Genomic DNA, 26131 nt, shown 5'->3' on the forward strand with positions numbered 1-26131 from the left:
CGTCCCTCTGCCAGGATGAGGATGGGTCCCCTGGGGTGGCTGGTGGGAGCCACTGCAATGGGGGCTGTGCCCGCTGCGGCGGTGGGGAGGGCTTGCCGTTGCCGTTGGCCCTTGCTGGGGGGGCGATAGGGGGGCACTTGTGGGGATCCCTGCATGGTGTGGGGCTTCTCTGTGAGGTCCCTGACTTGGGGATTCCCGTGTAGGGTGGGGCTGGTCCTCTGCAAGGCCCCCAACCTGAGGATCCCTGTGTGGAGGGTGTCCCGGCAGGGTCCCTGCCATGGGGAACCCCGTGGGGCTGCCTCTGCCAGATTCCTGTGTGGCTGGCTGGGGAGTCCTGAGGAGGTTCTCTGCGGAGGGCAGTCAGGGGTCCTGTATGAGCTCCCTGCGACGGTGGGCTGGGTGGAGCGTGGGGGTCCCGCACCGGGCCCCTGCCGGAGCTTCCCCCCCAGGTCCCCGAGTGGAGGTTGGGCGTCCTCTGCCGGGTCCCCCCGCGGGGGTGCCCGTGTGCGGTGTGGGGATCCCATCCCCGCCGGGGGGGCGAGATCCCGCGGGGTCCCTTCAGGGCTGCCCATGTGCAGGGTGGGGGTCCCTGGCCCCTGCCGGGGGATGGTCCCAGCGCTCACCGCTTCTCCTCACCCCGCAGGGCCCCCGGGCGGGCTGTGAGCGCGGCCCCCGGTGCCGGAGCCGGTGCCGGCCGCCCCGCCGCGCCGCACGGAGCATGCCTCTGAGCCCCGCCGGCAGCAAACATGAGAGCCCGGAGTCGCCGCCGCCAGAGCAGCCGCCGCCGCCGGAACGACAGCCCCGCGCCGCCGCCGGGGAGCCGGGAGCCGGCCTGCGGGAGGAGACGCGGCTCGACCCGGCCCGGGGCCCCGGCGGGCCCCGCTCCCCCAAGCTGGCGGCCCCGGCGCGCATGGAGGAGCCCGCGCCCGGCGCCATCGTCGTCCGCATCGGCATCCCCGACCTCCAGCAGACGGTGAGTGCCCGCCCCGACCCGCACCCCGACAGGCCCCGCTCCGCGACGGCTGCCGACCCAGCACCACCCGCCAAACTTCGCACCGCCGCGGGCGGGGGGCGGCCGGCCACGGCCCCGGCAGGACGGCGCGCTGCTGCCCCGCGCTCTGTTGCCGCGTTCCCCGGCGCCCCGCTCCCCATAGCCCCGCTCCCTGGTGCCCCGCTCCCCATAGCCCCGCTCCTTATTGCCGCACTCCCCATAGCCCCGCTCCCCATAGCCCCGCTCCCCGGTGCCCCGCTCCCCATAGCCCTGCTCCCTATTGCCGCACTCCCCATAGCCCCGCTCCCCGGTTGCGCCGGCTCCCCATAGCCCCGCTCCCCGGTTGCCCCGGCTCCCCATAGCCCCGCTCCCCTTTCCGCAGAGCCCGGCGCGGAGGCGGGCGGAGCGGGCCGGGCAGCGGCTGCAGCGCTGCCTTTCGGGGCGCTCCGGGGCCCCGGCGCGGCCGTAGCTCGGGGCCACTCCCGCCGCCGTGGGTCCGCACCGGCCCGGGACCGGCTGCGCTCCGAGCGCGGGGGCGGCGGGGCTGGACGCGGGGAGCGGGCGCAGCTCGGGAGGCTCCAGCACCGGCGTGGCACCGGCACCGGTACTGCTCCAGCGCTGGCTCCGGTACCGGCGGGGCCGGGCTGCGGGAGCCCGGAGCCGCAGCGCCGGGAGCTGAGGCTGCTCCTTGCGGGCAGTGCGGGCAGGCAGGACCGGGCAGGCTGTGCGGGCGGCAGGGCTGTGCCGAGCCGGGTGTGAGGGTGCGTGGGCTGTGCGTGGGTGCCGATGTGACCGCAGCAGGTGCCGGGTGTCAGGCCCGGGTGCAGCGCAGCAGGTTGGGCGTGTAGGGTGCACCGCTGCGCTGGACGGCAGTGCGGTGCGCTGTGGTGTGCTGGGCCACCGTGCCGCAGGCAGGACATGCAGGTGTGACCTGCCGGGAGCCGAGGTGTGACACAGGAGTCACGGGCATCATGGTGTGTTGGCCAGGGTGGCTGTGAAGTGTGGCACGGAGGGGCAGGGGGTGGAACGGCGGCTGGTTATCCCAGGCACAGCAGGTGTCTGGCAGAGCGCGGTGAAGCGTGGGGTGGCTGTTACAGACCGGGGCAGTGCTGAGGGTCACCTGGGATGCTGGCTGCTCGGGGGGAGCGAGTGCTTGGAGTCTGAGCTTGGTCAGTGCAGGGCAAGACTTCAGTGAAGGGCTGCAGTAACTGTGGCCCTAATGAAGAGTGCTCATTAGAGCTGGAGCATTGGGGGTGTGTGGGCTACGAGGCACAGGGAGCCTGTGCTCCGGGATGAGGTATTGTGGGCAGGAGAGGGCTGAAGGGTGGGGAGAGGTGAGGAGGCAGAAACCTGGGGAGAGCAGAGCATTTCTGGGGGTGCAGAGGACTGCAGGAAGCGAGAGCACACTTCTTTGGTGGGGAAGGAGTTCTCTTGGGCACTGCTGTGGGGGTCCTGCTCGGTGAGGGAGGGGCAGCGGCTGGGGCCAGAGAGCTTGCGAGAGCATGCTGGCGCTGGGGCTGAGCGCTGGGCTGAGGTGCTGGCACGCTCACAGGCACGGCTCTGCAGGCTGCGCTGCCAAGCGCTGGGGAGCGGCAGAGACAGGCGAGGCAGCGCTGCCTTTGCTGTCGAAGAATTGGACAGATGCTCTGCTCTAGGGAGGACTGACCTTGTGCTGCAGAAAGGGCTTTACAGCTGCTCGCTCCTACCACAGCCTCTGCTTGGGTCGTGAGCAATGCTCTCAGAGACACAGGGTCTGCTCTTTCCCTTCACTGCTGTAGTAGCCCCATCAGGTCCTCCTGTCATCCCTGTGCAAACCCATCCCTGAGCTGATGCACAGACACAGGTCTCATCCTGCCCCAGCCCTTGCCCCAGATCCTGTTGTGAGGTGCAGGATGGGGCAGCGCCCAAGGACTGTCAGTGAGGGCCCTTGCTCTGCACGTTGCCCGGTATCCAACTCTGCTTTGCTGTTCTTGGGCACGGCTGTGCACCTCTCCGCACCTCCCTTCCTGCCTTTGTTTTGGGAGTGTGTGTGGGCATCGGAGGAAGCGGCGGCGCTGGAGTCAAAGTGATGGTGTGTTGTAATTCCCACCCTCTTCCTCCTCACAAGTCCTCCACTGCAACCAGGGGATAGTCCCACAGTCGGAGTGAAGCAGCTCAGCTTTGCCAGACCGAAGATGGCAAAGAATGGGGCACTGTGCAAAGCAGAGCATCTCTGCATGTGTAAAGCAGGAATTTCCCTCCCAGATCTCCTTCCCCAAGGGGCAGATGCTTATCAGAGAGCTGGAAATGTTTCTGGTGCAACCTCCATGGGCTGGGGGTGGGAGCCAGCGGAGTAGGAGCCCTTGCGGAGCCCTGGGGGCTGCCTGGGGCTGGGGGCTGGTGGCGTTGCTGCCCCGGGACAGCGGCGAGGTGGCAGGGGTGCGGGCAGGGGTGCGGGCAGGCAGTGCAGGGGTGCAGGCAGGGGTGCGGGCAGGCAGCGCAGGGGTGCAGGCAGGCAGTGCAGGGGTGCAGGCAGGGGTGCGGGCAGGCAGCGCAGGGGTGCAGGCAGGCAGCGCAGGGGTGCAGGCAGGGGTGCGGGCAGGCAGCGCAGGGGTGCGGGCAGGGGTGCGGGCAGGCAGCGCAGGGGTGCAGGCAGGCAGTGGTGCAGGCAGGGGTGCGGGCAGGCAGCGCAGGGGTGCGGGCAGGCAGTGCAGGGGTGCAGGCAGGGGTGCGGGCAGGCAGCGCAGGGGTGCGGGCAGGCAGCGCAGGGGTGCGGGCAGGGGTGCGGGCAGGCAGTGCAGGGGTGTAGGCAGGGGTGTGGTGGGGATGGGTGAGAGCACCATGGCACTCGCATCCTGGCAAGCGCAACCTGCACACCGCCAGCCTGGCTGCAGCACAGAGGAATTCACTGCAGTCACGGCTCAGGGCTCTGGTTTGCAGCGCGAGTAGCGAGCTCGGTGGCCATGCACGGCGCTCGTGGACAGGCAGCACTGCCCGGCCAGCCCTGTCCCTGCTGCCCGGCCCCCGGGGCAGCGCACGGGATCTCATGGGGTGCAGGTGGGAGCTGGCGGCTGTGCTGTGGCACCTGCTCCCCGGCACAGCAGAGAGGGGCAGGGTGCAGGAGATGTGGGTGCAGCACCCTGCAGCGCAGCCTGCCCTGGGAGCTGTGGGAGGCAGGACGGTACCAGGCTGCTCTGTCAGACCCTCTGCTCCCCACTGTGCTGCTCCCTGCACCGTTCTCCCTGCCGTCACTAGTCCGCAGAGTGCTCAGGCTAGTGGCAGGGACGGCCCTGGCAGAACAAGGCAGTGCTCACAGAAGGCTGTTGCATTAATGGGCTGTGTGGTGCTGGCAAAGGGTAGGTGTACCGAGGGGATGTTGCTCGATGGACTCCTGCACAGTGTGAAGTGACCGCGGACCCTCCTCCCAGGAGTGCCGCTGGGGCTCTGGGTCTGGCTGCAGCTGCAGCCTGTGGCTGATGTGCTGTGGGCTTTGCTATGACAAGCTCTGCCTGGAGGTGGGGATTGTCTCGAGATCTTCAGGCAGTTGGTGGACAGGTACCTTTTCAGTAACAGACTCCATTAGCTGCCAGTGTTTCAGAGAACAGGACTTCAGCTGGGCAGAGTTCAGTTTATTCTTGTCTTCTGTCAGGGTTGGAGCCTCCAGGTGGGTTTTTAGACTGTGAAGTTGCTGATTTTTCAAGTCAAGTTTCCCAGCTCTCTTGGAGTTGTCTCCAAGCCTCTTTTACATTCCTTTCCAGCTCTCCACCACTGTCTTTATTCAGCTGAAAGCCTTCAAATTCACTGTTAGTGGTTTCCATTGTTAGGAGCAAATCGCCACCCAGGCTGTGACCTTGTCTCTGAAAGGCAGTCTCTTCAGGCACATCACTCACCGTTTACATCCTAATGATGGGCCAAGCACTTCCAGGTTAAATAGTCTGAGCAACCTGCACCAGCTCTGAGCTCAGGGAAGGGAGGCTGAGCTGCCCTGTACCCCCACAGACAGCCTAGGAGATGGAGCCGGGGGGGCAGGAGGAGCAGGGCAGGAGATGCAGAGGCAGGCGGAGATGGGGCAGGCGGAGATGGGGCAGGTGGAGACGGGGCAGATGGAGACGGGGCAGATGGACGGGCCCTTGTGCAGCGCGGGAGCTGGGGAGGGGTGCGTGGCAGGGAAGGGAGCACAGCTTCGTTGCCAAAAGCAGACTCCCTTCTCGCAGTGCGGAAGTACCTGGTGGCGTTCCCTGCCCTGGAGGTGAAGAGCTCTGCTGGGGACATAAAGAGGCGATGAACCCCTCAGAGTACTGAGCACAGAGCTTGCAGGTGTCCCTCCTTTCTGCTGGGCAGAGCTGGCTCGGGGCTGACCGTTCCCCATGGGCTGGCTGTGCAGGTGATGGGGCTGTGGGCTGTCCTGGGCAGGGGCTGGAGGACAAACGCAGAGCTTGGCCCGTGCTGGCACAGGCTGCCCCTGTGCCGGGGAGTGCCTGGGACTGTGCTCAGGAGCCACATGAGGCCCTGAAGGGTCCCCTGTCCTGCACAGACCCCGGCAGGTGACTCCACTACTTGGCTGGATATTTTTCATAGTGCCCCAAATTTACTGTTCCCTGTTCCCCATTGTGAGCTCTCTGTGTGGCAGGTGAGGCACTCAAGCCAAGTGTTTGGGGAGAGGGATGTGTCACAAGATAGGTCCATCTTGTTGCTTCAGTTTTGGGTCCTCGCCTCCTCTCCTCCCCTCCCTTCTCACCAGCAGTTTGTGAGTTCTCTAAGTAGCAGCGTCCCGTGTGTTTGCGGACCGAGCTCTTGGGAGGTGCCTGGGCCAGCCCAGCCCCAGCCCGCTGGGGGGTCCACTGCGATGGGACCCCAGCTCCTGCTCCTCCCACCCAGACGGTGGGCACGGTGCTCCTGCAAGCAGGATTTGGGGTGGTGGGTGCAAGGGGGCGGCCGTCTGCCGGGACCCCCGAGGTGGAGTCAGGGCAGATCATAGTGGTGGCCTGGCTGGGGGAAGAAGGACAATTCGTGTTGTGGTGGAGGGGAAGAACGATATTGAGAGCAAAGAGACCCTTTGAGGGGCAGATGCTAGTTTGGGAGGAGAGATAGAAAGGTGTTTGTGTTGGAGAAGCATGGAGCTGTGGATGGGTTTCATGTGACGGTGCCATTCGGGAGTGTCTGGGCTGCATGAGGACACCAGCCAGAGAGACCATCAGTTTACGGGAGCCGCGTGGCCGCAGGTCTATGGGAGCCGTGTGTCCGCAGGTCTATGGGAGCCGTGTGTCAGCGGGTCTATGGGAGCCGTGTGTCCGTTGGGCTGCGGGAGCCGTGTGTCCGTTGGGCTGCGGGAGCCGTGTGTCCGCAGGTCTATGGGAGCCGTGTGTCCGCGGGTCTATGGGAGCCGTGTGTCTGCAGGTCTATGGGAGCCGTGTGTCCACAGGTCTATGGGAGCCGCGTGTCCGCGGGTCTATGGGAGCCGTGTGTCCGCAGGTCTATGGGAGCCGTGTGTCCGCAGGTCTATGGGAGCCGCGTGTCCACAGGTCTATGGGAGCTGCGTGTCCGCGGGTCTATGGGAGCCGTGTGTCCGCAGGTCTATGGGAGCCGTGTGTCCGTTGGGCTGCGGGAGCCGTGTGTCTGCAGGTCTATGGGAGCCGTGTGTCCGCGGGTCTATGGGAGCCGTGTGTCCGCGGGTCTATGGGAGCCGCGTGTCCGCGGGTCTATGGGAGCCGTGTGTCCGCAGGTCTATGGGAGCCGTGTGTCCGCAGGTCTATGGGAGCCGTGTGTCCGCGGGTCTGCGGGAGCCGTGTGTCCGTTGGGCTGCGGGAGCCGTGTGTCCGCGGGTCTATGGGAGCCGTGTGTCTGTTGATCCACGGGAGCTGTGTGACCGCGGCTGCGCGGTGATGCCCGAGCGCGGGCTCTGCTCCCCGGCACCGGCAGAGCGGGCAGTGCCGAGCGGGAGCCGCTGTCTCTCATTGTAGGAAACAATCACCTTGCCAATAGAATAGGCCCAGGCAGGATCTCTCAGCAAAGCAGATTTTATTAAGGATTTTGCAAGACTGGGTGTTCTACCTAACGGTAGGCACACGGAATAGGGCAAAAATCCCCCGCTTATATCCCCCCAAATCCCAACTGCAGTTTCCCTCCCCCGTTCCCCAGTGGTTGGTACTGCAGGGTTTACAGACTGCCCGACCCTGCCTCAGTTTACCTGTCTCATTCATCTAATTCTAACAACCCCCTCCCCTTATTGATTTATTTAAAATACAGATTCCTGGCTCTTTGGTTACCCTTCCCCCTAGCTTAACTTTTCAAATACAGTAATCAGTTTGCCTTCTGGGATTAGTTCGAAGAGACTGTGTTTTACATGAAGGTTCATAGTCTGCAGTCTCTCAGTCCTCCCCCCGCTGGGGTCAGGTGCCAGATCAGTTGTAAAAACAACTCTCCCCCTTCAGTGGCTCCTTACATCACGGCATCGGTGTGGGTGCAGCCCTGTGGTGACAGCCGTGGTGGTTTCAGGCCGGATCATCGGTTCCCAAACCGGCAGAATCACAGTCAGAGAGGTGGGTTTGTGGCCCTGGGCAGAATTCGGTTTCATCTGCAGAGCGGATCACGCCGAAGCGCGGCCCGTGGGCCGTGTTGCAGCCGGGAAGGCCCGGGCGGTGCTGGAGGATCCGCGTCCTGCGGAAGGACGCGCTGCGGTGTGCGGGCAGCGGGGCCGACACGTCTGTCCTGTGCCAGCGACCGTGCCGTGGGACCGCTCCTCCGCGCAGGGTGATGTGTGAGGCACCGAGGAGGAGACGTCCCACAGCCAAGGGCCTTGGGGGGTGGGACCCCAGCTCCATTGGGAGAGGCCGTTTGGGGTCTCTGCTGGGTCCGGGGCCTCCCTTTGCTGTGGGATGGGGTTGCTCGTTTCTCTCTGTGGCTGCAGAAAAGGCTCTGCCCTTATCCTGCTTCTCAGTCACCTGACACTTCAGGTTAATATTTTCTGGCTTGTTATCTCCTTAATGCAAATGAAAGAAAAGCCTGAAAACCAGTGCACAAAGCATTGATTCTTCTCTTAAGCCAAGGGAAATGCAGAAATAAATTTTCCTATTGTAAAAGAGAGATAGGCAAAGTTTTCCCGAACTTGTGCTTAGCCAGGACTGACGGTGGGAAGGCAGGCTGCGTGGCCGCTGTTCGTTTGGGGTTGGTTTGAACTCGCTGTGCCGCAGCCTGCGAGCGCGGTCCCTCCTGCACGCCGTACCGGTGCTGTGTCCCTGCGGCCCGGTGAGGCTGGGGCGCGGTGGCCAGAGCCGTGGCCCAGCCAGTGGCCACAGACCACGGGGACACGCGCGGCTTCGCCGGCGGCCGGAGGGGGGACGTGCGGTGGGGATGGGGACGGGGCTCCGGGTGCTGCAGAGGGGACACCGGTTCTGCCCAGGCAGCTTGCAAAAGTGGGCTGTTGCGTCTATAAATAAAAGGCCCCTTCTGTAAAGCGTGCTACCTGCTGCGTTGTTTCTTTTCTGTAAAATAAAAGCAGGGAAAAGATGGGGGATGTAGGAAGTGCCAGTGGACACACCTCTGCTGAGGCAGGCAGTGCCTCTTGCTCCGCTGCGGTGTCCCCTGTCCCCTGGGGACTGCCCGTGGCACAGGGTGGATGTTAGCTATGGGAAGTGTGTGCAGAGCTACCACTGGTTTGCCCGCGCGGGCTCAGTAGCTGCTCGGCAGTGTGTGAAGTGGCCGGATGGACGCTGCAGCCCGCGGCAGCAGAGCTGCTCGTTCTGCCGTCCGGGGCGAGCTGCAGTCACTCACATCAGCAGCCACATAGAGCTTTATTCATAGAATCACAGAATCGTTTTGGTTGGAGGAGACCCTCAGGATCATTGAGTCCAACCCTATTCTGCACAGTGGTGCAGGTGCCATGTGCTGCATACCATGGTGCTGACTGTGAACAGCCCAGCAGACAGAAATGCTGAGCTCCTGAAAGCAATTGATATGAGAATCACAGAATCACAGAATGTTAGGGATTGGAAGGGACCTCGAAAGATCATCTAGTCCAATCCTCCTGCCAGGGCAGGAACACCCAGGTGAGGTTACACAGGAAGGCGTCCAGGCGGGTTTTGAATGTCTCCAGAGAAGGAGAATCCACAACCCCCCTGGGCAGCCTGTTCCAGTGTTCCGTCACACTCACTGAGAAGAAGTTTCTTCTCAAATTTAAGTGGAACCTCTTGTGTTCCAGCTTGAACCCATTACCCCTTGTCTTACTGTTGGTTGTCACCGAGAAGAGCCTGGCTCCATCCTCGTGACACCCACCCTTTATATATTTATAAACATTGATGAGGTCACCCCTCAGTCTCCTCTTCTCCAGCTCAGAGCCCCAGCTCCCTCAGCCTTTCCTCATAAGGGAGATGCTCCACTCCCTTAATCATCTTTGTGGCCCTGCGCTGGACTCTCTCCAGCAGTTCCCTGTCCTTCTTGAACTGAGGGGCCCAGAACTGGACACAATATTCCAGATGAGGTCTCACCAGGGCAGAGCAGAGGGGAAGGAGAACCTCTCTCGACCTACTAACCACCCCCCTTCTAATACACCCCAGGATGCCATTGGCCTTCTTGGCCACAAGGGCCCAGTGCTGGCTCATGGTCACCCTGCTGTCCCCAGGACCCCCAGGTCCCTTTCCCCTACACTGCTCTCTAATAGGTCATTCCCCAACCTGTACTGGAACCTGGGGTTGTTCCTGCCCAGATGCAAGACTCTACATTTTCCCTTGTTATATTTCATTAAATTTTTCCCCGCCCAGCTCTCCAGCCTGTCCAGATCTCGCTGGATGGCAGCACAGCCCTCTGGCGTGTCAGCCACTCCTCCCAGCTCGGTGTCATCAGCAAACTTGCTGATAGTACACTCAATTCCCTCATCCAAGTCACTGATGAATATATTGAACAGTATTGGTCCCAGAACTGACCCTTGAGGCACTCCACTAGATACAGGCCTCCAACCAGACTCCGCCCCATTGACCACGACTCTCTGGCTTCTCTCCTTCAGCCAGTTCACTGTCCACCTCACTACCCGATCATCCAGTCCACACTTCCTCAGTTTTGCCGTGAGGATGCTGTGGGAGACGGTGTCAAATGCTTTGCTGAAGTCAAGGTAGACCACATCCACTGCTCTGCCATCGTCAATCCACCTTGTTACGTCTTCATAAAAGGCTATGAGGTTGGTCAAACACGACTTCCCCTTGGTGAAGCCATGCTGACTGTCCCTGATGACCCTCTTATCCTTGATATGTCCTAAGATGGCACCAAGGATAAGGTGTTCCATCACTTTCCCAGGGATGGAGGTGAGGCTGACCGGTCTATAGTTGCCCGGGTCCTCCTTCTTGCCCTTTTTGAAGACCGGAGTGACATTTGCTTTCCTCCAGTCCTCAGGCACCTCTCCCGTTTCCCAAGACTTGGCAAAGATGATGGAGAGCGGTCCAGCAATGACTTCAGCCAGCTCCCTCAGCACCCGCGGGTGCATCCCATCTGGACCCATGGATTTATGGATGTCCAGATTGCTTAACTGGTCCCTAACCCAGTCCTCATCAACTGAGGCAGACTCCTCCATTGCCCTGCCTTCCTCTGGGGCCTCAGGGGCACGGGGCTCCTCAGGACAGTGGAGACAGAGTAGACAGAGACAAAGAAGGCATTCAGTAATTCTGCCTTCTCTGTATCTTCTGTCACCAGGGCACCCACCCCATTCATCACTGGGCCTACATTGCCTCTGGTGTTAGTTTTATCTGCCATGTATTTGAAGAACGTCTTCCTGTTGTCCTTGACCCCTCTCGCCAGGTTTAACTCTAAGGAGGCCTTAGCTTTCCTAGTTGCCTCCCTACATCCTCTGACAACAGCCTTATATTCTTCCCAAGTGGCCAGCCCCTCCTTCCATGATTTGTAAACCCTCCTCTTCCACTTGAGTTTGCCCAGCAGTTCCCTGTTTAACCACGCAGGTCTCCTGGCTCCCTTCCTTGACTTCCTGCGCGTCGGGATGCTCTGATCTTGAGCTTGGTAGAAGCAGTCCCTGAATGTTAACCAACTGTCTTGGGCGCCTTTACCTTCAAGCAGCCTTGCCCACGACTGAGAAGGATGAATGAAACTATTCTTGACATTTGTTGTGGGTTAAAAACCTAATAGTAAAAGTCATAGTGAAAATCTGCTGGCATGTATACTTATGTAAATTGCTGTCCCAAATCCGTGTTGCTCCTGGGGCGGCCTCGGGTGCTGGCAGAGCAGGGGAGGGTTCGTGGGTCTGTGTGGCAGCTGGGGTTCCCGCAGGTCCCCCTGGCACCAGCGCTGGTGTCATTGACATGCAGGCTTTGGGTAGATCTGCCCTGTGTATGCTATATGTTGATATGAATCAGCATGGGGGACCACTCAGTTGCACAGAATCCCTCCTCACCACCAGCTGCTGCTGCACAGAAAAATATGAGAGGCTGCTGTTGTATCAAAGGAGGAAAAATCATCTGGTTGGTGGCACAGTGTTTGAGCAGCGGTATGTGCTGGTGTGATTAAGGGCTGCCCGGTGCAGAGCTCGCGGGGAGCAGAGCCGGCACGCTCTGCTCAGCAGCCGCCCGCAGACAGCGCGGCTGGCGAGCGCGGCGCCACTGGCTCCAGGGATCGTCTCCCGCAGGATCCAACACTTGCTGCTGGACCCGCGCACTCCCAGCTGCCCTGGTGTGTGTCAGAGCACTGCAGGGCGGAATCTGGGGAGTAATCCTGCTCGGTGGGCTTGCAAACAGTGTGGGTGGGCAGGGTAAGCAGTGTGCTGTGACCAGGGCTCAGCAGAGCGCTGTGACCAGGGCTGAGCAGGGTGAGCAGAGCGCTGTGACCAGGGCTGAGCAGAGCGCTGTGACCAGGGCTGAGCAGGGTGAGCAGAGCGCTGTGACCAGGGCTGAGCAGGGTGAGCAGAGCGCTGTGACCAGGGCTGAGCAGAGCGCTGTGACCAGGGCTCAGCAGGGTGAGCAGAGCGCTGTGACCAGGGCTGAGCAGAGCGCTGTGACCAGGGCTGAGCAGGCTCCCTGGGGAGTGGGGCTGCTGCCTGAGTCTGCCGTGCTGCCAGCGCAGCGTGGGGAGCCCCAGCATCTCACTGGCCCCCGTGCGAGCCTCTGGTCACAGTCCCAGTCCTCGCTCAGCTATGCTGAGACCAGTAGCACAGGAGCTGGGCTCGGCGCTGCTGGCCGTGCCGTCCGGTGTGTGGCTCCACGTGCCTCCTGCCAGCGATATGCCAGCGTTTAGCTCCATGGACTCGTTCTGTGCTGTGGCTGTAGGGCAGGGAACTGATTCGTTCTGACAGCCCAGGCTCTGTAGGGACTCCCAAGATTGCAACATATTTGGAGATTGATAACCAGGGAGCCTCCCCTCCTCCCTTAGCCCTGGTCTGTGTGAGCTCTGGCGCACGCTGGCCCTGGCACGGGGAGGATGAGTTGGGCAAAGGGAAGAGGAGGACGATGTGCAAGGCCCTGAGGATCCTTCCTGATGCTTGTGGACCTTGTCTATCCCACCTGCCTGCTCTTGCGTTTGGCCCGTGGGTTCTGATCCTCCGGGAAGAGCCATTGCAGCTCAGCTTTTCACTGTGCATGGCTCTGTGGGAGAGGGTGATGGAGACCTAGGATAAAATTATCTAAAACACCCACAAGATTCATGAAATTATAGTCTGGTTTTTAAGGAGACAGAAACATGCCCAAGCTAAGGTTTGTTTCTCCGAAATAGTTATGAATTGTAGGTCTGTATCATTAAAACATGTTTGAAAACCGATTCTCAAAGTCTCGTGGCTCAAGCACTTTGGAAGTGAGCTGCAACCTCGTTTGGGGCCCAGTGGTAGGAAAAGGTGGCGATACAGAAATACTCATAGGAGAGTGCAGAAGCGCCTCCAGCAGCCATCCAAGTCCTCTCTGTCTGCAGCCTCTGCTGGTGCTGGGATCCTGTACGGTGTCGAACCAAAGCCGGGATGCATCCCGTGGGAAAACGCGTTGTGCAGCAGCCAGTGGGCAGCACTGGCCACCCTCCACATGGCCAGTTGCCACCATGGTTGTCATTACAGAACAACGACGTGCAGGATTTCTTTTTACTTTTTCACTGGAAGCAGGGAAAACTTGTTCCAAGGAATCATGGTTCAGCACATCACATAAAAAATGTATACGCAGAGAGATAAGAGCCTTTTGCAGACGAGTGGTGCTTAGGAAGCTGCTAACTCTCAGAGAGCTGGAGCTTATTGAAACAGCTCGGAAAGATCTGGAGGAACAGCGACGTACAGCTGATGAGACTTCCTCCTGGAGATTTCCGAGGGCTTTTCTTCTCCACTGTGTGCTGTCAACTCTTTTTCTTTTCCCTTTTAAATCATGCTACAGCCAGACTGAGGAGCTGCTGTGGGTTAAACTAACATTTTTCCCTGTTAGCTGTAACCCGCAGCAGGTCCCTACGCCGGGTCAGCCTGGAGCTGTGTCCACTCCGGCAGAGCAGCCTGACGTGTCCGTGAGCCGCCTCCATCATGGGGAGGGGGATCCCTTCTCTTTGGGTTGTGTTCAGCTGGCTCTGGGGTGAAATGGTGCCCGCGGCCGTGGCTGCCGGCAGGAACGGTAATGGCCAGTCCCTGCCAGTGCCGGCGCTCGCTTCCCCGTGGCTGCCGGTGGGTCTGGGGGCCGAGGGAGATGGTGTCTGGCGTTATTCGGGTGTTCGCCCTGACCGACACCAGGACGTGTCGTCAGCTCCCGGCGGCACGGATGGAGCCCGCTGTTTAAACATGCACCCGCCCACACCATGCCCAACTTAGGTCCTTATCTGCTATCGCAAAGCAGGAATAAAAAGCTCAAAATCATGTTCTTGCATTTTATCTTCTCTGAGTAATTTTTAACCCTGGGAATGGGAAGGCCTTGCTTTACCATGGGGCCTTTCCCAGGGGCCGAGGACATAGCCTGTGTCCCGTGGCTGCCTTCGGGAGGACGAGCAGGAGGCAGGACCAGCCTGTGCTGCCGTTTGCAGCGGCTGCTCTGTGCCGGGCTGGGAAGGAACCAACAGGAGCAGACGGGTGAGGAGAGCAGGGCTGGTGCTGGGGCTCTGGCGCTGGGGCTCTGCTGGGGCTCTGCTGGGGCTCTGGCGCTGGGGCTCTGGCACTGGGGCTCTGGTGCTGGGGCGGTGCTGGGGCTCTGGCGCTGGGGCTCTGGCGCTGGGGCTCTGGCGCTGGGGCTCTGCTGGGGCTCTGGCGCTGGGGCTCTGGCACTGGGGCTCTGGCGCTGGGGCTGTGCTGGGGCTCTGGTGCTGGGGCTCTGGTGCTGGGGCTCTGGCGCTGGGGCTCTGCTGGGGCTCTGGCGCTGGGGCTCTGGCGCTGGGGCTCTGGCGCTGGGGCGGTGCTGGGGCTCTGGCGCTGGGGCTCTGGCGCTGGGGCTCTGCTGGGGCCGCGTCCCCCGGGCAGGCACTGGCCCTGGCCATGGCACCGGGCTCCTCTCCTCTGTCTGGGCTTCACCTCTCACTGGTTTCCCAGTACCACATGGATCCTAAAATTCCTTTTTCCATGCTCTGTTCTCTCTCAGCTATGTGAGCAGTGAAAAAGAGGAAAATCAGGAGAACTTTATCGCTGCAAAGGGAAGACCTGGAGGTCAGGAACTGACCTCTAGAGTAGCCTAAACCTGCGCTGAAAACTTTGATCCTTGGCCAAAGCATCTACTTTCTGCTGCTGTAAAAATCTCTAGCTGTCAGTAGTTGAATTAGATTTTTTCACCCCTTTTAGGAGAGAATCAAACCACTTATGCACATGCTTTGAGATGCTTTTTGGTTACAAGCTGCACATTGTTTTTGCATAGGAACCCGGCCTCTTTCAGATCAGATTAATAGTGCTCAGTGAATGAGGCAGCTGTTCCACTTTTTTATCTTTCTTATTCACTGTGCAGCCCCATGCTTCGTTACTGTATGCTGTTGAATGCGACACCAAGCGTGACATATTTTAAAGCCTCTTTGAAGCTTTGTGTCTGTTTTCCTAATGCAAATGTTTGAGCACTCTATCAGCATCCAGATGGTAGGATCTGCAGATGACCACGATCCTCAGTATAACAAACCCTCACGTTTTATCCAGTGTCCCTCGCACCCAGGGCGGGTCGGGGTTCGCTGCCACGTGGCCCCCGGCAGACATGGCCGGTGTGAGCCCCGGAGCCCCCGGCGCCGGGAGCGTGGCTGCGGGGCCCCTTGCACCGAGGGAGGGGAGGAGCAGAGAGGTGGCGGCCGATGTCTGCACACCGGTCATTAATGTGGGTCATGATATTTGCACACTAGTTGTTAACGTGGGTCACGATGTCTGCACACTGGTCGTTAACGGGGGTCATGATGTTTGCACACTGGTGATTAACGTGGGTTGTGTCCCTCAGCAAAGGCGCTGCGGTTTAACAGTTAATGCTAAACCCATTGGCCAGGGTTGCTCTCACTCTTTTCTAAAATATTAGGGTAAAATTTAAAAATGGCATTTATATTTTACATTATAATTGCTTAAATAGATGCATACAGTTACAGTTTATCTACTTAGGAAAAAGCATTTTTGGTTGTAAAGTCTATATTAAATTGCAAATTAATCTAATGTAATGGTTAAGAATTGATCCGACTCAGCCTTCTTTAGGAAAATAGCTAAGGACTACAAATGCAAAACAACAGCAGACTCGATTATTTATATCCAGATTTTCTGCCAGCTGATTTATCATGGTTAAAATTGGTGATCACTTTGACTTAAATCAATCCACTTTGCTGTTTTGTGTGTGTGCAGGGAGGCTTTTGCCTGGAGCGGGAGAGCTGCGGGTCACTGTGCTGGATCTGTGGCTGCAGCTGATTATTTTGGGGGTGGGAAGCTGAGCTGCCAAGTGTTGTGCAACACCCTTTGGGACATTGTGGGTGAATTATTTAATGAGTTGTTTTGAATAGATGCGATTTATTTGCATAAAACCGTTCAGACTTGATTTAAAGAAAGCCACGTGAACATGCATGTGTGTCAGCGCAGCGGATGCAGCCGTCTGCTCCTCCCGGCCGGCGCAGTCGGCTCTGCCGGGCCCTGCTCCGCGGGCGTTTCGGATGGGCCGGCGGGGAAGGGCCTCCCCTCGCAGCACAGCCTGTCCCAGCTGCCAGGGCCAGGCAGTTGTGAAGTTTGGTGGCTGAGGTGCCCGTGCTGCGCCCGGAGCTGTGTCCCGTCCCCGGGGAGGGCAGGGGGACATCACCACGCTGCGTGACACGGGGCGTTCTGGCATGCTGTCCCCGCGGCGGTGGCCGGTGCGGCTGTTGCACGGCGAGGCCTGGCGGGCGCTGCGGGCGCTGGGGTCGGCCTGAGCTGGGGCTGCAGCCGCGGGCGCCCGAAGCTCCCGCTGGTGCAGGGCTGGAAGAGGCCGGGCCGGCTCTGGCAGCGGGTCCGTCCCGTCCCGGGGCAGCGGGAGCTGAGGACCTTCCTGGGGAGGAGCTGCGGTCCTGGGACCGGCGCAGGCGCGTCCCCGGCACCGTCCCTGCCGCGCAGGCCGGCTCTGCCCTCAGCCCGTCTTTCTCTCCAGTTAATTGCTTCCTCCGCTGCTCTGGGGAGATGTGAACGTGACGCTGACTAACAAGACACGTGTCTCCACCTTGTGCATTTGCTCTGATCCGCACCCGTCCCTCTGGACGGAGCGGGACCCCACCCGGGAACGGCTCCGGGGGTCCCGGCACCGCGGTCACACGCGGGGCCGGCGCGTGGGCCGTGCTGCGGGGGGGACAGGGCGAGGAGGGGCGAGGGTGGGCAGCGGCAGCCCCCGTGGCCGCACTGTCCATCTGTGCTGAGCATCGCGGGTCGTTGTGACAACCTGTTTGTGGCGTTTTACAGGGAGAGGGTGCCGGAGCAGGGGTGAAAAGCTTTCCTGGAGCTGAGCGTTCGTGTCTCACTTGTGTTTGCGGTGACGCTGCCCAGCCTCGCAGAGAGCTTGTCTGTAAAGTGGGTCAGCAGCAGCTACCTCAGCCTCACACTTAGGCTGCGCCCTTTGCTGCCGAAGGGCTGGTGCCAAAAGCAGCATCGGTGCAAGAGCTGAGGTGAAGAGTCACGGTTCCTCCTCGAGGCTCAGAGACAGCGGGGGCAGAGGCGTTACATGATGGAGAGAGAAATGAGAAGAGGTCTCACCCGTGATGACCACACATCTGAGCTACAATTTTTCTCTCATTAACATGGGCTATGCTTTTGCTTCCCTGACTTCCAGCTGTACATGCTCATAAATGCATTTAATGTGTAAATAGGACCCGCATTTCATTCTTGCCCATCAGGTTTACTCGGAGGCCTCCAGCATCCTTGGGTGAATTGCTGATGCCTCTGTCTCTCCTCATCTGCCGCCAGAGCCAGCTTTGTGGGGGCACACGCTGGACACAGCCCGCGTGATGACCTGGGGTCCCTGTGGGAGCTTCTTCGTGCAGGACAGATCCTGGGCTCTGCAATAACTATTCCCGTGCTTTCACCTCGGGGAGGCGAGCAGCAGGACACAGGCTGTTTGGGTGGCGTCTCTGTTCCCGGCGGTGCTGTGGAAAGTCACTGTCCTCCCGCCGGCCGGAGGACGGGAAGGGGCTGGGGGCGGCGGGGGCCCTGCCCGGGTTGAGCTGTGCCCAGCACAGACCGGCTGCACGGACCAGAGTGGAAATTTTACATTTGGAGGGGAAGCCATGTGAGGAGCGGCTGAAGTCCCTGGGTTTGTTCAGCCTGGAGGAGACTGAGGGCAGAGCTCATGGGGCTGCAGCTTCAGCAGGAGGGGCCGGGCTGAGCTCTTCTCTCTGTGACAGGGACAGAACCCAGGGAACGGCAGAAGATGTGCCAGGGGAGGGTCAGTTGGACATGAGGGAAAGGTTCTTCGCCCAGAGGTGCTGGACACTGAACAGGCTCCCCAGGGAGGTGTCCCGGCCCCAACCTGACAGTGTTCAAGAAGAGACTGGACAGCGTCCTCAGACACACGGTGTGACCTGTGGGGTGTCCTGTGCAGGGACAGGAGCTGGACTCCATGATCCTTGGGGACTCAGGATGTTGTATGACTCCTTGCTGTTGCTTTTTCTACTTAAAAAGAGAAAACCTCTTTTCTTGTGAAGTCCCCGTCCATCTGTCTGGGGGTTGCTGCTGCGCTGGCTCCCCGTCCCACGAGCAGGTTTCTGTGCAGAGGTGGTTGAGGCAGGAGGTGCCACCTCGGAGGTGCCACCACAGCCCGTGGGACGGACCTGCGGGGGGGGTGATGCTGGTGGGGTTGGGGACTGGGGACCGGGCAGCAGTGTGGGGTGCAGGAGTGCGTGACTGCCGGGTAAGTGGATGGAGCAGAGTCAGGAAGGCATGAAGGATACAGTGGGCACATTTTCCTAGGGCTAAACTGTCATTTGGGCATTTCTCTCATCTTCCTGAGCTCTGTCCCCCGAACAGTTGCAGACCTGTAGTTGCCAGAGCTTCTGTAGCTCGAAGGTTCAACTGTTGACCCACTCTGGGAGCGAAGGGTTTGTTTATGGCCAATATGGACAGCTCAGTGTGGGTTTCACACATCCTGGGAGCAAAGAGAAGCACATGGCACCGCGAGCATGAGATCTGCTGTGCGTGCGGCGAGGAGCGCAGGAGCACGCACCAGCTTGTGCTGTGCACTTTATTCTTTTTTGGAAAGGAGATATGAGGGCAGCCCTCCCTCTTCCTTTGCCTTGCTTAGAGGGCAAAGTGAACATAATTGAGCCATAATTCACAGTTACTGGAAAGAAAGCATGGGCCACAGTACGAGAAGCAGTATTGGAGCTTTATATTACAGCTATCTCCAGGGGAGATTATTTTTATTAAAATCTGGGTTGGTGGAAAATTCTGAGATTAGCTTCATTTTTAATGTACGGTTCTCTGTGGATCAGCCCAAAAAGAGGCTCCCTGCTGTCCCCAGCTGCCGAGCTGCTGGTGTTCCTGTGCCCGGCAGTGCTGTGGCACGACACCCTGTGTGCTGAAGCTGTCCAGATCGAAACAGACCCCGAAGTTGTTTATCAACATTTCCAAAAAAAAGTGGATACGAAGTCTTAGGTGAAAAAAGCCCACATGAATTACTGGAAAATTACAGTAAAAATGAACAGTGCTGCAGACCCACTTCACAAAACCTCTGCCAACTCTATTCATGTGCGAGGAAAACGTGTGAAGGCAGAGCTGGAAGTGCAAACAGAGGAAGGAGCATCTCCGCACGAGCGGTTGGTCACAGCACCGTGGGGCTGGGAGAAGTGTCCCGCTGCCAGAGCGCAGGACTTTGCCAGCGGCACCCTTGTGCGTGGGGTGGCAGACCCCTCCCCAGCCGTGCTCTTCGGCTGTGCCCCCTCCCCAGCTGTGCCTCTCCCCAGCCATGCCCCTGGGCCGTGCCCCCTCCCCGGCCGTGCCCCTCCTCGGCTGTGCCCCCTCCCCGGCCGTGCCCGCTCCGTCCCTCCCCAGCGGCACCGCGCAGCAGGACCGGCCGCTCCTCAGCACACGTGCCGAGCTGCGTGTCCCCGCGCAGGCTGGGTGACGGGGGCGGAAGCGTCCCGCTGGATCAGTGTCGGCTCGCGCCAGCGTCTGCCCTCATCAGCGCTGCTCATGTCGTCCCATTTGATACTTTGGTCTGAGGGTGCTGTTTCAGTGCAAGTGTGTGAGCTGGTGCCCAGGTCAGGGCTGAAGCTGGTGTGATTCCGCTCCCGACAGCAGTGGGCTTGGAAGAGCATCCAAGGCAGTGCTGGGCTGGCTGCGCCATGTCCAGTGGGATCACAGCTCGTGTAGATCCAGCCCTGGAGTGCCGGTACCCATGTGTGCCGGGACGGACGTGCCCAGGGCACCGCAGGCTGTCAGTGCTCAGCCAGCACGGTCTCCATGGCTGCGAGCGGGACCCAGCGCCTGCCTGGGCTGTGATGAGGATGGAGTCTAATGACCGACCCTGCCCGTGTCTGGCCAGGGCGGAGACTTGCACCCCATCAGATGCCAGTCCTTGGAGCCTGTGCAGCGTCTCTGGTGGCTCTTGGAAGGAACCAGCAGTGGCACCTGTACCATGGAGCTCTTTGAGGTGCAACCCCCCGGCAGCGCTTGGGGGCACACGTGGTGGTCCCGGTCGCACGCCGGGGCCACGGCTGCGGCTCCGCTGCTGCCCCGGCTGGCTCAGCTGACACGTGCTCTGGCATGGCCGGGGCTCCTCAGTGTCTGCGGTGCCTGCAGGGACCGCGTGAGTGTCCCTGAATCTTTAAATTACGTCTGGAAAATTTCCTGATGTGTGTTCACATGTAGGGTTTTGGTAGGTAGGCTTGGTGGTAGCTGTTGCTGACGGTGGATCTGATCTGCTAATGGGCTACTCTGGGTGTATCTGAGCGTATGTCTGGAGCGGTGGGTCCCTCGGGTTCGTTACCGCTGGGCCGGTTCCCTGGTCGCACTCGTGGTCTGCGAATGCTGCGCTCGCGGGGCGAGGGCGGTTCGCTCACCCCGCAGCCTCAGCTCCCTCTGCGCTGCTCGGCCCTTCCCTCAGCAAGTTAGTTCAATTGTAATAATAAATTTACGAGGTAACCTTTCATAAAGCACACGCTGTTAGAGTTCTTTGTTGCCCACGTTGTGCAAACTCAGTGTCAGACATTAGAGCATGCTGTTCGTTTTCAGACTCCAGTTTTATCGAGCACGGGTGAGGTGACTCATGATGTTTTCTCCCTGGGTTCTGGAGGAGGGCTGTGCCCTCTGCACGCAGAGAGGGGCTGTCATGGGCTCGGCCCGAACTGACCACCCTGCCGCGCTATTCAGCACGCGTCTCTGGCTTTAAATTGCTCTTTTGCTGTCCCCAGCGTATCTCAGTCTGCGGTTAGAGTCTGTGAATCATATACCTTAAAAATGAATATCTGCACAAGTGCTGAAGAAACATAATTGAAATTGTTTCTTTCTTAGTGTCCTGTGGGGACCAAGCACAGCCCGGGAAGTTAACAGAAGAGGCGTTGGGAGGGAGGCCCCGGAGCGCGTGCGTGCAGCTCTGCAGACGAGCTCGCTGCCCAGCGCTGCCCTGGCTGTCTCTGCGCGTCAGGAAGGCTTTATGCGTTTAACCAGAGAGTGTATTGTTAAAAACTCACAATGTTGTGGATGGCGTGTGGATGGATGGGCCGTGCAAGCCAGTTGTGTGAAGGTCGAAGGCGAGAGCTTGGCAGCAGGTTGTAAGGAATTGCAAATCTGACGGTGTTCAAACTTGGACTCTCCAGATATCCCATAGGTGCTGGTTCTGCTCTGGATTTCCTCCTTTTTTCCCATCTCTCATTACGTCTTGTCCCAGATATTTTTATGGCAGCATGGGCTTTTTTCTAGAACTTGGGGCCATTTGTCTACTGCCTGCTCCTTGTCAGAGACAGGAGGGAGTTGTGGAGCAGCATTGTCCTTCGTCGGACATACTAATATATCTGGAAAAAGCAGGCAAACCTCTCCCAGCCTGAGGCACGGCCGGTGGGCCTGAAACCCCGTCCATTCTCCGTGGTGGTGCCGGCAGAGCTGACAGCAGGAGCACCTCTTGGGAGACGTGTCTCCTCGCCGCGGCACCGGGCCGGGCTGCGCCAGGAGCTGTGGGGATCGAGCTGCGAGCTGTGAGAAAATCCAGGTTGTTGCCATTGCCGCGGTGCAGCCGGGTGCTGCCCCTTCCTCGGTGGGCCCGGGGCTCCCATGACATCTCCTGCGCCCCTGAGACCACAGGGCAGCTCGGGGGCCTCTGTGCCACGACAGCGAGTGTCCCCCCATCTCCTAAATCTGCGGAGGCCCCAGAGGGTTTGTTCTCGACATGGTTTATGGGGAGTCACCGCTCAGGAAAGAACAGCGTGGTTCGAGTTCGCCCAAATCCACTTTACACGGTAGGGAAGCTCAGCATGAAAACATGAGCTTTAGACTGGGAAAAGAAAATGCTAAATCCCAGATTACAAAGTCAGCAGTGTGGTGACAAAAGAGGTAACAGTTTTAGAATATATCTCGCATTTACATTTTTTTTCTTTCAGCTGCAGGAAGCTGAATTTTCTGCCTGGCAGTGTTCTGCATCCAAGTTACTCATTCGGAGCACTTTCTGATGCAGAAATCTTGATCTCCGGTTTATGCCTTTTGTTTCCAAATTAGCCTATATATACAAAATCCCAAAGCTTGTCCTCCTGCCTGCGTCCCATTGATGAGACCTCTTGGTATTGTGACTGTGCATTAACTGCTTGTGTCTTTGAAGAGGAGCCCAGCAGAACATGTGTTTGAGAAAAAGCAGCCCTCTGATATCACAGATTGTCCTGCTTTGTCTCCAGCCTGTTCACTTCTTCTTTACAAAAGTTAATGGAATTAGATCCAGAAACTTACATTTTGCAACCTAGGTAGTGAAAAGCTTTGGCATAGTTTTCAGCTTGGCTTTCGGTTTCCCAGCGGTTTGCGAGGATTTGGTGTTGCAGGACGTTACAGGCTGTTGGCCCCAGGACAGCGCGCACCCTCGGCTTTGCCCCAGGGCATCGTTCAGCCACTCACAAACTGAATTATCTGTCATCTCACTGGGGTTGGTCAGTTGACTGGTTGTAGCACAAGGAGCGAGGGCGCAGGGACGTGTGGTGGCTGGGACAGGAGCTGGGCTGGCCAGGGGCTGCAGGGCTTCGGTACATGCTGCTTGGCCAGTTAGTGTGTTGCATAAAAAAGGCTGTGCAGGAGCATTAACTTAGTTTTACTAACAACCATGAATTATTTATCTGTCTTTGTAACTGTACAACACTGTAGTGATCCATTAAAGTAATTGTTTTGGTTTAGTATTTGTTTTACTAGTCTTTCCTTCCCTTGATCACTTCAGATTAACTAGTATGAACTGTTTTCTGAATTCCTTTCATTGTTCTTGGTACTTTTCTGATACTGAAGAGTCCTAACATTAATGCGTCATCCTGAATGCATTTACTTGAATCGTGGTATAATGCCTTTGCACTGTAGCTCCAGATCCAAGAAGCAAGACAATTAAGAGATCCAGCAAGCGTTTTCCCAGCCTGACTTGTCACATTGATACTTACTTTTCATCCCAAATATCTCAAGAAAGCAGATTATTTGCTTCTATGGGAGAGTACAGCGTGGTTTACTGTCCTGGCTGATGGGAAGACGCATTTCCTGATGCTTTTTCTCATCATCTGCTCTGTCTGTGTGAGGCTTTAGTGCGGTGCCAGTCCCTGTGCGCTGTCAGTAAGGAATTTGTGCAGCATTTCCCAGCCCAAGGACTGGCCCAGGAGCAGCTCTGCGATCTGGGCTCTGGTTCCAGCACAACACGCTGCACAGAAATGAACTTTGTCATAGAATCACAGGATGTCCTGGGTTGGAAGGGACCCACAGGATCATGGAGTCCAGCTCCTGTCCCTGCACAGGACACCCCACAGGTCACACCGTGTGTCTGAGGACGTTGTCCAATCTCTTCTTGAACACTGTCAGGTTGGGGCTGTGACACCTCCCTGGGGAGCCTGTTCCAGTGTCCAGCACCTCTGGGTGAAGAACCTTTTCCTCATGTCCAACTGGCCTCCCTCCGGTGGCCCGGTGGCTGGGGCTGCAGGTTGTCCCGCGGCTGCGGGAGCTCCGGCCGGGCTGCGGTGCAGCTCTTGGAGAGGGTTTGCTGTGCGCTGCTCCTGCCCCTGCTGCTGGCCGAGCCGTTCCTGTCCTTGTGTGTCTGGGCAGGGATACCAGGCTGTGCTTGTTTGGAAACACCAACAGAGCAGAGGAGCCGGGAAATGAGGAGCAAAAGGGCTGCATGCTGCCTTCCCACCCCTTAGGCTGCCTCGGCATCCCGGCCCTCCTGCGAGGCAGATCCCAGCATCCCTGGACATGCAGAGAGCAGGAAAGCAGCGCAGGGGAAGATCGTGGATCCCAGGCTGCGAGGGCTGCATCCCAGGCTGCGAGGGCTGCATCCCAGCCTTGGGGCCACTGACGGTTCCCATGAGCGGCTGGTGCTTCCCGACAACACGGGGCTGTGTGTTCAGAGCCGGGTCTCTCTGCCGCGCTCCGGCGCTGAGCACCTCGCACCTCTCAGCCAGGGCGGGAGGTCGCCCTGCTCCCTGCCGGGGGACACGGGGGGACTGTGGCCCTTGGCAATGCCCCTGCTCTCTGGTGGTGCTCAGCTCTGCAGAGGGGTCCCTGGGGACCTGACCGTCGCACAGCACGGCACAACGCCTGATGGAGGGTTCATTGCAGAGCTGCTCCCTTTGCCGTTCTGTGGGCACCGGCTCCCTCGAGGCAGAATCTACACGTTGACTTGTACCAGGAACCAGTGTCGTGCTGGTGGCGGGGATGGAGCAGCCGTGTCCTTCCTCCCGGAGGTGTTGTCTCCAGGGGACCGCAAACCTGGAGCCGTGATGGTGCTTTGTCTTCCAGCCTTTGCCTGGTGCCAGCCCTGCCTGGGCTGCTGGCACTTGCTGGGTTTTCTCCCGGAGCGCTGCGGGTGTTTACTGACAGCTGAAACTAAACTGAGTTCCTCCCACTGCTACTGCTTGTTTATCAAGGCACAGATTAATTCAGGACTGGTGCTCCAAATGAAGCTGAACTGGAGCTGGATGGGGGTCATTTCTCTTCCCTTTTCTGTATCTGACAGAGTGTATTTTTCCGCAACATTTCTTTTTCTCTCGCCACCCCTTATTGCTGGCAAATATCGTTCTAATTTGCTGTCTCATGTGTAAGTCATCAGCAGGCATTGCAACTTGGGTAGCTTCTCTCCTCTGCTGAGTATGTGTGTGGGGGAAGTTTTACAAAACAGGATTAGTTTTTGCTGAGTCTCATCTTGTCTAGAAATGTGTTGCATTTTGTGGTGTAACTCGTGATAGTATATACTTGATGGTATAACATCCTGACTATTTAAGATGCAAACTCTATTAGCGTCATCTTATTTCCGTTTAATATCTAGGCTGCTTGACTGACCCACATGCCATCCAACCCCATTCCTCCGTTCGGGTCCTTGACGTTATTTGTTGTTGCTACTGTATGTTTCTTCAGCCCTCAGCTGGTGTGACGGTGGCATATCCATGACAATTTTGATTAATTAAAATAACACAAAACAGATGTCATGAAGCAACATTAAACAGTGCCTCTAAAACATGGCATCTAGTCCATTCCCATGGTCCAGTAATGTTACAGTTCTCAATAGAAAGAAAACTTCTGTCAGTCGGTTAAAAACTGCGCTTTTCCTGCTGGTGCTGGTTTTAATGGGACAGCCCATAACCCTTTTGGCTTAGAGCTCGGCTTTGCTGCAGACCACTGGTTCTCTAAATTCGTCCTGACATTCACAGGTCATTGGCATCATCAAAGGCCTGGCCGATTAATTAAACAGCCAGCTAACCTAACTGAATCCTCCTCCCTGCTTCTGATTGGCTCCTTGTTGTTACTGGTTAATCGATGGAAATTTATACTTTTTTTTTTATACCCATCGGAGCGGAGGAAGCGTCGAGCGGTGATGGGGGAAGGCAGCAAGTGCCCGGAGGCAGAACGTGGTGGGCAGCGATGGGTGCGCAGGGTGACAGTGATGGGTGCGCAGGGTGACAGCAGTGGGTGCGCAGGGTGACAGCAGTGGGTGTGCAGGGTGACGGCGATGGGTGTGCAGGGTGACAGCGATGGGTGCGCAGGGTGACAGCGATGGGTGTGCAGGGTGACAGCAGTGGGTGCGCAGGGTGACAGCGATGGGTGCGCAGGGTGACAGCGATGGGTGCTCAGGGCGACAGCGATGGGTGCGCAGGGTGACAGCGATGGGTGCTCAGGGCGACAGCGATGGGTGCTCAGGGCGACAGCGATGGGTGTGCAGGGTGACAGCAGTGGGTGCGCAGGGTGACAGCGATGGGTGCGCAGGGTGACAGCGATGGGTGTGCAGGGTGACAGCAGTGGGCGCGCAGGGTGACAGCGATGGGTGTGCAGGGTGACAGCAGTGGGTGCGCAGGGTGACAGCGATGGGTGTGCAGGGCGACAGCGATGGGTGCGCAGGGCGACAGCGATGGGTGCGCAGGGTGACAGCGATGGGTGTGCAGGGCGACAGCGATGGGTGCGCAGGGTGACAGCGATGGGTGCGCAGGGTGACAGCGATGGGTGTGCAGGGTGACAGCAGTGGGTGCGCCGGGTGACAGCGATGGGTGCGCAGGGTGACAGCGATGGGTGCGCAGGGTGACAGCAGTGGGTGCGCAGGGTGACAGCGATGGGTGCGCAGGGCGACAGCGATGGGTGCGCAGGGTGACAGCGATGGGTGCGCAGGG

The 26131-nt window shown here is 58.8% G+C and overlaps 1 protein-coding gene across 11 annotated transcripts in view; it reads left to right on the top strand.

Annotated features, from left to right (window-relative positions):
* Window positions 1-703: 703 nt before the first annotated feature.
* Window positions 704-26131, top strand: part of SHANK3 (SH3 and multiple ankyrin repeat domains 3) — a 364754-nt gene continuing 339326 nt past the window's right edge. For 10 of the 11 annotated variants that reach the window (XR_010607209.1, XM_065647499.1, XM_065647531.1 and 7 more), the window contains exon 1: window positions 719-973. Coding sequence is in view for 10 of the 11 variants with exons in the window: in XM_065647499.1 (XP_065503571.1) it covers window positions 719-973 (255 nt within the window). In the remaining variant the exon portion in view is untranslated. Of the gene's footprint in view, window positions 974-26131 lie in introns of all 11 variants that reach the window. The other variant, XM_065647548.1, reaches the window with a different exon arrangement.

The sequence above is a fragment of the Caloenas nicobarica genome, chromosome 1, assembly GCF_036013445.1.
Source record: "Caloenas nicobarica isolate bCalNic1 chromosome 1, bCalNic1.hap1, whole genome shotgun sequence".
NCBI classification, from domain to species: Eukaryota; Metazoa; Chordata; class Aves; order Columbiformes; family Columbidae; genus Caloenas; species Caloenas nicobarica.